The 13,661-nt window shown below is 38.2% G+C and overlaps 1 protein-coding gene across 11 annotated transcripts in view; it reads left to right on the forward strand.

The window, feature by feature from the left end:
* LOC106582447 (muscleblind-like protein 2a) overlaps nucleotides 1-13,352 on the forward strand; it is a 48,200-nt gene extending 34,848 nt beyond the window's left edge. For 2 of the 11 annotated variants that reach the window (XM_014165562.2, XM_014165563.2), the window contains exons 6-10: nucleotides 2,802-2,855; nucleotides 3,306-3,459; nucleotides 4,921-4,956; nucleotides 6,224-6,318; nucleotides 9,661-13,352. In XM_014165562.2, coding sequence (XP_014021037.1) covers nucleotides 2,802-2,855; nucleotides 3,306-3,459; nucleotides 4,921-4,956; nucleotides 6,224-6,318; nucleotides 9,661-9,675 — 354 coding nt within the window. In that variant the 3' untranslated portion in view covers nucleotides 9,676-13,352. Of the gene's footprint in view, nucleotides 1-2,801; nucleotides 2,856-3,305; nucleotides 3,460-4,920; nucleotides 4,957-6,183; nucleotides 6,319-9,660 lie in introns of all 11 variants that reach the window. The other 9 variants (XR_006761234.1, XR_006761231.1, XR_006761233.1 and 6 more) reach the window with 9 other exon arrangements.
* The last annotated feature ends 309 nt before the right edge of the window (nucleotides 13,353-13,661 follow it).

The following is a 13,661-nucleotide window of genomic DNA, read 5'->3' on the forward strand; positions in this document are numbered from 1 at the left end:
TTTAACTAAAGATAACCTTTACCAAGCTGGTTACCTAACCTTTACCTAGCTGGTTACCTAACCCTTACCTAGCTGTTTAACTAACCTCTATCTAGCTATTTAACTAAAGCTATCCTTTACCTAGCTGTGGAACTAAAGATAACATTTACCTAGCTAGTTAGCTAACCTTTACCTAGCTGGTTAACTAACCTTTACCTAGCTGTTTAACTAACCTTTACCTAGCAGGTTAGCTAACCTTTACCTAGCAGGTTAGCCAACCTTTACCTAGTTGTTTAACTAACCTAGCTGATTAACTAACCTTTTCCTAGCTGTTTAACTAAAGATTAGCTTTGGCCGTCTCACTTTGATATCATGCTTTTTGATAATCTATGTTCGATTTGCCAGTTGCTGCAAAGTGAACCCTGTTTCTACAGTTACTGTCTTGTTTCATTGTGATCTATTGTCTGCTGTTGGTTTTGCCTTCATCTTAAACTTCCAAGAAGTTCCTAAGAATAAAGCCCTATCTGCTAAACATCCATAGTCAAATTCTCCAGCAGCAGCATTTGAGTAGCTGATTCAACAGTTAACATTACTCTCATGTACACAATGTACACATTTCACATAATGGCACATTCAGACTTCTATTTTGGCTGTTAATTTTAACAACATGCATGGCCTTACATAGACTGTTCTGTATCCTCCATCCTTGCTCTGCTATTTTGTGTTCCTCCATATATTTTATCATCAGTTATCATCTGTTTTCATTTTTTGCATGGTCTATGAATTACTTAAATACTGTTGTATTACAGCACTAGTATTACTAGAGTTGGTAAATGCTTTAGTACCTTTATACACTATATATACAAAAGTTTGTGGACACCTTCAAATTACTGGATTTGACTATTTCAGCCACACCCGTTTGCTGACAGGTGTATAAAATCAAGCACAGAGCCATGCAATCTCCATAGACAAACATAGGCAGTAGATTGGCCTTACTAAAGAGCTCAGTGACTTTCAACAGGGCACCTTCATAGGATGCCACCTTTCCAACAAGTCAGACCGTTGCCCTGGTCAACTAAGTGCTGTTATTGTGAAGTGGAAACTTCGAGGAGCAACATTGGCTCAGCTGTGAAGTGGTAGGCTACACAAGTGGTAGGTCACACACTCACTACCGAGTTCCAAGCTGCCTCTGGGAGCAACGTCAGCACAATAACTGTTCATCGGGAGCTTCATGAAATGGGTTTCCATGGCTGAGCAGCAACACACAAGCTTAAGATTACAATGCACAATGCCAAGCGTCGGCTGGAGTGGTGGAAAGCTTGCTGCCATTGGACTCTGAAACAGTGGAAATGTGTTCTCTGAAGTGATGAATCACGCTTCACCATCTGGCAGTCCGAGGGACGAATCAGAGTTTGGTAGATGCCAGGAGAACGCTTCCTGCCCCAATGCATAGTGCCAACTGTAAAGTTTGGTGGATGAGGAATAATGGTATGGGGTTGTTTTCATGGTTTGGGCTAGGCCCCTTAGTTCCAGTGAAGGGAAATCTTAAGGCAACAGCATACAATGACATTCTAGACAATTCTGTCCTTCCAACTTTGTGTCAACAGTTTGGGTAAGGCCCTTTCCTTGTTCAGCATGACAATGGCCCTGTGCACTAAGTGAGGTCCATACAGAAATGGTTTGTTGAGATCGGTGTGCAAGAACTTGACTGACCAGCATAGCCCTGACCTCAACCATATCAAACACCTTTGGGATGAATTGGAACGCCGACTGCGAGCCAGGCCTAATCGCCCAACATCAGTGCCCAACCTCACTAATGCTCTTGTGGCTGAATGGAAGCAAGTACCCACAGCAATATTCCAACATTTAGTGGAAAGCCTTCCCAGAAGAGTGGAGGCTGTTATAGCAGCAAATGGGAGACCAACTCCATATTAATATCCATGATTTTGAAATGAGATGTTCGACGAGCAGGTGTTCACATACTTTGGTCATGTAGTGATACGTCTGTAATGCTGAGGAATTTTGTAGTGTAGTGAAGGTACGGTTTTTGACTGAAACGATGAATGACCAATGTGTTTAACAAATTTAACAAAAAGTACAAATTTGGTACCTAATCTCACAATAAACAGAGCTCCACATTCTGTACATAAGTTATCATCAATTCAGTGGGTATATTGTTCTCTCTGTTCCCTATTTAGTATGACATGTAAAACACTCAAGATTACATGAATCAGACCTAGCTCTCAGTTGAGAAAAAATTCACAAGGGTGACCATTCACAGTAGCCTAGCTAATGCCAGTTAGCCTTTTACCTATTGTCTCTATTTCAAATTTATGTGTATTATGTACAATCCTGGTATAGCAATTGTCTGTCAATGAATGCATTACTAGAACGTTTATTTAGTAGACTAAACTGTATATTCAATTTGATAATGATTTGATAATTATGAACATATTTTGATCTACTACTGTTTCTGTTTTCTACATTAGAAAATAACCTCAGTCCTATTGTCGTTGCACAGTATTGTTGTGATTCTAAATTCTATTAGATTAAGCTATTAATGAGTATGGTAAATGCTTACATACTAATTCAGGAGTCAGTCATATGTTTCCTTGAATCAGTTACATTTGTTTATTGTGCATGCCTATTGTTTTGTATGTGGTGGTAAACTGCATTCAGATTATTTTTGTTTTCTCCTTCTCACCTATCCACAATGCAATGCTGTCCCCATGACGCACCTCTGCTTGCTGTTACCTGTATGTTAATACGCTTGAATCCCATTGGCCCACTGCCATCATGTGCTCGCTGTCTGCTATTAAAAGACTCAGTCGACTGCCAAAGCAATGAAGCGACCCCTCGAGGCAACTGTAGACCTGGTACTTTGACCTTTCACCTTTTGCTTTGCATGTAGCTATTAATTGTACTGTAGCAACTCACATAATTTAATTTCTCATTTTTGTTTTTATAACTTCTTAAGAATCCTCTAGTATGTGTACAGAATCATTCACCGTCAGTTATCATTCAGTAATTTAATAGGTGTTAAATTAACAGTATGAAGTTTTAGACATTCACTAATTTGATCATAAATACCTTTATTTTGTCATGTAATAGTTGTATACAGTTTTGCTCTACCATTTGGCAATGATTGTAATATTATTTACATACAGTATAAAGCTCATAGCCAGTGACATTATTTACATACAGTATAAAGTTCATAGCAGTAATATTATTTACATACAGTAAAAAGCTCATAGCCAGTGGATTTTTGAGAGCTACTGTTAAGTGTTTTATCTGTGTTGTGTTAACATGTTCTTTGTCCTCGGCAGGCGTTCCCTTATGGCTGCCTGCAGCCCCTACCAAAGAGACAAGCACTGGAGAAGAGCCACGGGGCCAGCTCCTTCTTCAACCCCAGTATGTTGCACTACCAGCAGGCTCTGGCCAATGCACAGCTCCAGCAGACAGCTGCGTTCTATCCCACAGGTATGATTCATAGCTCCACAGCCCAGTTTTCTGAGTATAATCCATGGCTCCACAGCCCAGCTCTCTAAGGATGATCCATGGCTCCACAGCCCAGTTTTCTGAGTATTATCCATAATCCATAGCTATTTTATTTAATCCAGCTCTCTAAATATAATTCATGGCTCCACAGCCCTGCTGTCTAAGTATAATCCATGGCTCCACAGCCCAGCTGTCTGAGTATAATCCATGGCTCCACAGCCCAGCTGTCTGAGTATAATCCATGGCGACACAGCCCAGCTGTCTGAGTATAATCCATGGCTCCACAGCCCAGCTGTCTGAGTATAATCCATGGCTCCACAGCCCTGCTGTCTGAGTATAATCCATGGCTCCACAGCCCAGCTGTCTGAGTATAATCCATGGCTCCACAGCCCAGCTGTCCCTTTATGACTAATGAGGACTTTATAATTATATAATTCACTCCTCATTCGCTCCCTGCTAATGTTTGGTGGTTATATCTGTTTAAGGTGTCTGTTTGTGAGTCAGGTGTCTTTCCTTGTTTTTCTGCATTCCTAGCTATGATGAAGTAATGCAACACCTTGTAATTTGAGCTGTTAATTATTTGCAAATGATGCACATTCAATGTCACTGTCACATGCGTAATAGTTCAATGTCCTGGCAGTTAGATATATCAGTGCGTCCAGATGACATCATCCAGGTTGGTTGAAGGAGACCTGCTTTAATCAAATGTATCAAATTCAGGCCATTGGCCTACATTGTTGTGATACAGTAAGTACATGGCTAAGTAGAACCCCATATTAATATACCATTATAAACTGGGTGGTTCGAGCCCTGAATGCTGATTTGGCTGACAGCCGTGGTATATCACGGGTATGACACAACATTTATTTTTACTTCTCTAATTACGTTGGTAACCAGTTTATAATAGCAATAAGGCACCTCGGGGGTTTGTGGTATATGGCCACTTCACTTTGCGTTGTGCATAAGAACAGCCCTTAGCCGTGGTATATTGGCCATATATACCACACCCCCTCGGGCCTTATTGCTTAATTATATCATGAGCTTAGCTCTTTCTCTCATCATGGCCTTCCTCTGACAGCCATAATCAACAGTAACAGCCACTATGCACTCTTGTTTGATGCTTTATCGCCCTACTAAATTAACTACTGTACTGCCTGGCTGCCCTAGCACTGATTCCCATGTCAGTCGACAGGAGCTATTTTATTCTGCAAGTCTCATCTACACCCTACACTTAAACCCACACATTATACTTCTAACACACATCGGTTGTCATGGGCTTGTATCTGTGTATGCTCGCCAAGCTAAAGAACCCTTGGTTTACATTGAGGGGTTAATGTCTGGCTTGTATTTGGTTTTTGAATGTGTAAAAGCATGCTGAAAACTAGCTAACCTGTTTTTCTCCCTCATTTTCCCCTACTCACTTCCCACTGCACAATCACACAGGGTCAGTGTTTTGCATGTCTCCTGCTACCGGCGTTGGTAGGTCCCTTGTTTCTTTTTTCTGATATCACCTCTAATGAATGGAGAATATGGGTGGAATGTTCTCTCTGTTGGTTTAAAATACTTTCCTGTTACTCCAATGTTCTCTTGGGTAAATGTTCTCTGGGTCAGGGGGTAAGGGTGTTTTATATACGTATATACGTTAGGAACCAGTACATGTTTAAATCACCTGTGGGAAAGTGTATTTTATAACAACTTTCAGCATATATTGTTTTTCTCGGTTAGCTATATCCGTGACAAAGCTCTGGCTTTTATTTTATACTCTTCGCCTTCACTGAGTGGCCTACTTTTTTCTTATGATTATTTAGTTTATTTGTTTTGTGTCTGTTGTTCTCTGCAGTGATAATCATACCGTTGTAGATAATACAAGTATTCAAAATATGTGACATCAGTTATAAGCGCTGCTGGTTGATATTTATAGTTCTTTACTGCTCTGTGGATTAGGACATTTGATCAGTTTCCCAGAGATTTTATTGGACATGTCTTGGTCTTTCCTCTATTTGTATAAAAAGGGAACTTATTTCTAACAAAGCAGTGAAGATACCATCCTAATGATGATATAAGCAAAACATCATTTTTCCATGTCGTAATTGCAAGCGTTTAGTTTCAAATTGTCTTCTCTGGGAATCAGACAAATATCTGACAAATTTCCTGAACTGTTACTTAAAACAGCTTTCCTCCATTATTTATCCCATGCTTTCTTGCTTTGCACTGTGATTGCATAACCCTTTGCACTGTGATTGCATAACCCTTTGCACTGTGATTGTATAACCATTTGCACTGTGATTGTATAACCCTTTGCACTATGATTGCATGACCCTTTGCACTGTTATTGCATGCCATCTGCTGGTCTAACCTAGGGATCCTGAGTGGCGCAGCGGTCTAGCAGCGTCACTACAGACCCGGGTTTGATCCCGGGCTGTATCACAACCGGCCGTGATCGGGAGTCCCAAAGGGCGGCGCACAATTGGCCCAGCGTCGTCCGGGTTAGGGGAGGGTTTGGCCGGGGTAGGCCGTCATTGTAAATAAGAATTTGTTCTTAACTGACTTGCCTAGTTAAATAAAAGAAATATACAAAAAAATTGTTAAATCAAGGTTACATTAAAATAAAAACCTAATGATGGCTTGCTGCTGATGTTTTGTACTGTATTCACCATGCGAAGAAGAAATAGACTAAATGTTGCTATGGTTACCATAATGCTCCAGCTACCTGTTCATTGCTTCCATGGTTCCCTTCCTGAAAAAGTACCCATGATGTACAGTGCTACGCCTGCTACTGTCTCTGCAGCAACTACTCCTGCCACAAGTGTTCCCTACGCAGCAACAGCACCAGCCAATCAGGTTTGCTCCTTTTTTAAAGCTTTCTTTCATGAATCCCTGAGCTCTGAATAAGTGCTGATCATGACATCATCAAGGCTCTCCTGCCTGTTGCCTTGCTTATTAGCAAGCTTGACTAGAATGATTCTACATGCTGTATTAAAATATAGTAATGACAGAACGCACTTAGAGAGCTCTCATCTGCAAATAGTAGTTTGTTGCAGAACTTCCTTAATAGTTTTTTATTTAGTGACAATTGATTTTTATTTAATTCAGGTGTGACTATAATTCTGTCAAGTGATGGGGGGAAAAAAAGCTCTAGATAAGCTTATGGGTTGAACCAGCCTAAATTAGCCCCTCAGACTGAAGAGACCAATTGAATGAATTAAAGCTTAGAATCTGCTGTTATTATCACAAGAAGGACTTAAGTGTGTGTGTGTGTGTGTGTGTGTGTGTGTGTGTGTAGAGGGCTGGGCGTTATGGACAAAATATATCACTGTATTTTTTTTTAAAAGTCGGACCGTATTTGATGGTAATTTTATGTTTTTGAATAATAAAAGTTCTTAATGTGCTTCATGAGTAGTGTGTGACCCTAGGGTGGCAACACATACTTTCTTAAGTGATTTGAATGGGTTTTCTGCCATTCTGATTGAAGTTGAATTGAACTGTATCAAACAATCAAAAAAAATTGTCGACATTTTCATAAATTTCTGCATTTCTTTTTCTTGTACTCATTTGAGATCATTTCCACACAATGGGCTGGACGATATGGGCAAACAATTCTTGGCCTTATTTTTGGCCTTATTAATATTTTTTTGGGGGGGTGAACTGTTGAAATCATGGAAATAGAATGATTATTCTAGTTCTGTAGTTAGAATATAATAGTTGGCACTTTGAATACAGTGTTCTTTGACATGACAATTAATTAAAATGCCAGGGAGGAGTTATTGTGACAGGGTAGGAAGCCAAAGTGTTGGTCAGTGTTTCCTAGCGGACCCTATAATATTTGGTTACATATTGAATGTATTCTCTTAGCTACTTCATGTAGCGAACACATTCATGCTTCCTCTTTGATTTAGAAGATACTGTTGCACAAACAACATGCTGATTTAGGTGTACACCATCACCGGTATTATCAGGCTAACAAAATTTAGGCCCAACTTGCTAAGAAAACACAAACTAGTTGTTTGAAGATGTAAGAAACACAAACTAATAGTGTAGTTATAGAATGTTAGTGGATTTATATTAAGAAGCAAAGTGAAAACAGCCTTGATGTCATCAGTGGTTTAGTGGATGGTATACCCACTTATTTTTCAGTGGGCATTGCGTATACTCACTTATTAATCCCCACTGATACATATCAAAGTAGTGTAGTGGAGGTATATGATGTATAAATACATTTTGCAAACTCCATCTCATGTGCTAGAGAAACACACTTCAATTAAAGGGGAACTACTCACAGCAATCAACATTTCTTCGATTTCCCCCCCAGACCTCAAAAGTGGTCTCCTGATGTGGTTTAAGCATTGTTATGGACTTAGAATATACCATTTGTTGTTTAAAAAGTAAATAGAAAAAAATAAAAAGGTCTGACTTTGAGAACGAAAATCTGAAAATAATGGGTAAAAATCTGAACCTATGAATTTCTGAATCAGTTTATCTGTTTCAATAGTAGGCCTACTATTATCCTACTGCACAGTACAGCTTGGGTTGGCCTGACTGTGAAAGACCAATATGGGCTTCATCATTTTAGATCATTCAGAGTGTATGTCACTGCTTCTCATAGAATGTTTCACACAGTGTGCCTTTCCTTTGCCCGAACGGGCCGTTCGGCAAAAATAGTGGCAAAATTAGAGTATACCCACTTCTCAAGGCACCGCTACACCACTGGTTGTCGTCAACATTGTTGCATGTGCTGCATTGACCATGCAGACTGAACGAAGTTCCTCGTGGTCGAGGAACAACAAATGCGATCCTTGAGTACCAGGGGGCGGAGGCTAGGTCTGTGTGGAAAGTAGTACGGAGAGAGATGACTCAAGTAGCGAAGTAAACTATAAAAATGGACGTTACACACAGCGTATCACATTTAACAAACCAAACATTCAAATACCGTTATAGAAAGTAAAGTAAAAACCCAAACCGGTCCTGCATCAATACCGATATATAGTACAATACGGTATACCACCCAGCTCTAGTGTGTGTGCGACAGGGCTGTCACATGTGCCTGTGACTTCCCTGTGTTGCCTCTTTTAGACACTTCCACTTGGGGGTCAGGTCAGATTCTGGGAGAACATTAAAACATACACATACTTGCAAACCACCAGCCTTGTCCTGAAGCTTATTCTGCTGGATGTTTTGGTATTTTCTTCACCCAGGTTGTTAATATGGAATATACACTGAGTGTATAAAACATTAGGAACACCTGCTCTTTCCATGACATAGACTGACCACGTGAATCCAGGTGAAAGCTATGATCCCTTATTGATGTCACTTGTTAAATCCACTTCAATCAGTGTAGATGAAAGGGAGGAGACAGGTTAAAGAAGGATTAGAAAGCCTTGAGACAATAGAGACATGGATTGTGTATGTGTGCTATTCCAATATTAGCAAGGTGTTCCTAATGTTTGGTATACTCACTCAGTGTATGTGTGTGTCTCCCAAGTGGCGCAGCTGTCTAAGGCACTGCATCTCAGTGCAAGAGGCGTCACTGCAGTCCCTGGTTCGAATCCAGGCTGCATCACATCTGGCTGTGATTGGGAGTCCCATAGGGCGGCGCACAATTCGGCCAGAGTTGGCCGGGGTAGGCCGTCATTGTAAATAAGAGTTATTGTTCTTAACCGACTTGCCTAGTTAAATAAAAGAAATATACAAAAAAAATCTCTAGCTAGGCTATACATTATTTTTTTTACTTTCTCTGATTTCAGTTAGTTTGAGATTTGCAACATTTTACTTTGCTTTTTTGTTGTCGATTTTTGTTATTTTTATTTTCAATGTTATTACAATAACCTGGGTATGTAAACTACTGCCTCAGCTCTGAATCTTATCTGAAGATGTCTCAACTCAACAGAATTATGTTTGTTTTACATGCAGGATTTAAATGTATATTTTACCCATGGTTTTCTTTGTTTCGTCAGCATTGTTTGATTATACTGGTCACAGTTTTGCTACTGTTCTACTTCTGCAGATAAGAACTATTTTTCTTTCATCATTTCCTGCCATGAATCTTGTACAGAACTGCATCAGTACTGTTTTTGTCTTCCAAAAACTCACTGGCACTGTTACTTGGACCTAAGGGCAATCGGTCATGTTGATTTTGAATGCCACCAATTGAGTAACATGATGTCTCAATCTCTGCTCCTAAAACAGATCATCCTCAAGTAACTAACAGGAAAGGAACAGAGTGTCAAGACGCTGCCCTTAGAGGTCCCAAACAGTCCGTCTGTAAATACTACATTTGCTCCACAAGAGAACTACAGCAACCTGCATGCTGAGAAGAAGATTAGAGGCAATGTATAACATTGAGCTATGGTAAAATATATATATATATATACAGATGACATACCAGTGTTGCTAGGACTACTACCATTACTGATATGTAAATGACTGATTTTATTATATGTATACACACATGATTGGGGATTCTGAAAATGTAATTGTAAAGGTATTCAACAATTACATTTATGACCTTTTTAATGTTTTGCTAAAACTACACAACACTCACCCAAATCATTATTATTATTTTTTTCAGAAATGATTGTGCATCTAAGTGTTTGATTAATTTTATTTAAAACACAGATCATTGAAAAGCTCTCTTGTTTTTACCCCATATACAAATTTCCACTTGGCCTGTGCATCAGGCTGGAAGGAATGCTCTTCTTGTTCTTGTAAAGGATGAATGTGACGGAGGATGCATAGTCTGTTGTTGTTTATCTGATGGTTGTTCTCTGAGTATAGGATCACTGCTCCCCCTCCCGGTGTGCCTTGGTCCCTTTATGATGAAGGAATAAGACATGATAATAGCAGAACATTGAATTCTTCTTCCTTATGGTGGCCAAATGGCAGTGATTTAATCAGTCACTAATTCCAGAATTGATAATGAATCTAGCGATCACTGGTTCCAAGTGTCTGTTTGCGCTGCACTGTTTGCGTTATGTCTATTGGGCCTTGAGTGTTTTAGCATTCATCCAAGAAACACCATATACCAGATGTGCCAATGACCTAGCAGAGTGATTGGTGGGCTGAAAATAAGCCACCTTAGAGGAACATTGTAAGAGTTTGGTGAGCTATTACAGACATTTAAAGGGTTAGGTGGTTATACTCCCAAGGCCACAGACATTAAAAGGGGACCAGAATGATACAACTTCAAAAGAAAGGTATAGTACATGTGATCTTTGTTAAAAAAGGCTGACTTACACATGATGGGAGGTCACTTGTTAATCCTGTCTTATTTTAACTGTAGAAGTGCCTAAAGTAATGTATATAACATGCATCTTGAAAAGGCTCTATGTGAAAAAATATTCCACATTAAATAGAAAACCCTCACAATTTCTCAAAACACTCCACAGTCTCACAATAATCACTTCTGGAAGAAAATGAACACCTGTTTTGTGTGATGTGAATTCAGTGCATTGATACTCTTTGTACAGTGGGTTAGTTTTTACTGCTTTAACGTTTCATTGATCATTGACTTTTTTGTTTGTTTTGAGATGTCAATATCTGACAGATCTGAACATGACTGCTTTGGCATGATGTTCAGTGAGGGTTCATTATGTAACATGGTTTAGCTTCATTCTTAATGAGTTGAAAGTGTTTTGCAACTAAAAAAAAGTGATTGGAGATGAGATTAGAAAAACGGATATGTATGGTAATTCTATGTTGCTAATTCATTCTTCTCTTTATACAGCTGTCTTTATCATATCCTCACGTTTACTGCATTGATATCATAGTCTAACATCTTTCAAGTAGAATGTATCACAATATATGTTTTAGTGGTAGGACGTGGTCACATTACAAATGTAAGGAAACTCATAAATCTACATATGTTATTGTCAAAGCTTCATTGTATTTACAAACTGGTCTATAAAACTAGCACTTACAAACACAAGACAGATTTATCCACCAGTCCAAAGTCTATACCTGTTACTTACAGTAGGGTATAGAAGACTAATGAAGCCAGTTATTTACAGAAGGATATAAAAGACAAAAACAAAGTTAAAAATATTGAACTATTTACAATGTATCTACACGTACCATTATTTTACATTTTTGCTCAAACTTGTATGTTTTTATTTGATCTTGAAATAACAGTTAAAAATTTCACACAGGTGCAAACTCTAAATGTTACCCAGTCTTTCATTCTCCCCTTTTCATTTTGTGTGTGAGTGAAATCTGTAGATGTAAAACAAATAAAAAATAAATCTTAACAGTATCAAGGACATTTTTTCCATGATGTTTGATCAATTCAGACAATCAACAATGAGACTCCTTTACGCATGTCCTTACGATCTTTGTCCTTTTCCAACACTTTTTTTTATTTAACATTTTCAGAAAAGTTAATTTTTATGTAATGTTTGATGGAAATAAATGGAATATACTTAGTTTTATTTGTTTAACATTAGTTATTGAACAATGTTGTATTCTATTTTAAAATGAATGTAATTTATTAAGCTGAGCTTTGCTCTGCTGGTGGTTCCTCAAAAGGACCTGTCCTGTCACGTTAGCCTATGAAAAACCATCTGTGATCAGGGATGGAATGTTGGAGCTACCAATGGCAAGCTTCCACATCTCATCTTTGTCACTGCCTTGTCACTTATACAGGACAACACACTGCAGTACGAGCAAGGTTGTAGAATTGCTTTTATTATGTAAAAAACAGTTTATTGTATAGGTCACAGTCTACCAAAAAATAAACATTTAAGTAAATGTACTTTTCATTGTAGTACAGTATAATTTCATAACTATATTAATTTGACTCCTAAAGTTGCAATTACGGAAGCTCTGTATTTTTGGAAATGATGTAATTGTTATGCTTTTCTAGAGCACTGCAACACACTAGATTGTATTGCCGGAATCTGAACATTTCCTATTTTATGGCAAAAACAATATTTTCATTATCATGTTGCCTTGGTATCACAGTACTATATTCATTTTGCATTTGACAGCCTACCCATGGCATTTACATACCCATTAATACATGTTCTAATCTTTCTATTCCACCAGATAAAAAGCGTCCCTGGACTCATACAGACAAGGGAAAACTCAAAAAAGCACTTTTGTTAAACATATAGTCGTGGGTATGGCTAATGTGGCAATGATTCTCCTAAATTATGTCAATTGTTGACCGAAGGCGTCTTTCACAAGAAAAAATGTTTCTATGAAAATGTGTGTTTATTTCAACTTGATTTTTGCTAAATGTTTTGAATGTTATTATAGCTAGATAAATCTGCACCTGAAAATCAGTCGAGATTTTAGACCACTCAATCAAAAGATTTGGACAGTCAGAATGTGTTCACTTTTACTGACCCAATAGTAACATGATTCCTTAGCACTTTGTGAACAGTTGGTAAACTGATCTGAGCAGACTAGCTTATTAGTGATCTTTGCCTTGCCTTTTGATGTATTGTTCTTAAGTTGTTCTGTGTTAGGACTCATGAAATATAAGGATTGTAATTAGTCTATTGCAATTTGTGAAATATGCTGTTTTAATTCTCACTACAGTACATTTTCATTTTGAGGTCAAAATGGTAGATTGTAAAGAGTGCAGTCAAATATTTCACTGAGAAAAGCTTGATGATGAGAAAACTGACAGGTGCCATTCTAAATGGTGGTGCTACAGTTACTGCAGGGTTATGTTTAAACTGCTGTGCTGGTTCACATATGGTTCCATCTGTTGTGCCGTACTCTAGAACAGAGGGGACAAACCCTTACTAATTTTGAATCTGTTCATGTGGCAATTTTAAATGTTTTATTTGTGCTCATTTATGTTCTATACAGTAGTTTTGGTAAATGCAAAATTGTGTAAAATCTAATGTTAAAAAATAAATAAAAGTTTAAGTAAATGCCAAGTTTCTGATTCCTTTGTTTTGGTGATTCACATAGGAAATAATAGGCCTATTTATTTAGGGTATTTTATATAAGCAGAGGACATTATTTCAAAAGCCCAAATAATGAAATGCTCCACCTCAGGAATTCAATGTACATGTTAGGTTTAGTCTTATCCCATTTCCTATGACAAAAAAAAAACATGAATTATTGGGTATTTTTGGATGAATATGCTAAGTTGTTGCCATTTGTATCACATAGTCTGTCTATGCAAATCTGCATCTGATAACACATCTTCGCAGATATTGCAAAGACATTGACTCATC

Source organism: Salmo salar, chromosome ssa21 (assembly GCF_905237065.1).
Source record: "Salmo salar chromosome ssa21, Ssal_v3.1, whole genome shotgun sequence".
In the NCBI taxonomy this organism is placed as follows: Eukaryota; Metazoa; Chordata; class Actinopteri; order Salmoniformes; family Salmonidae; genus Salmo; species Salmo salar.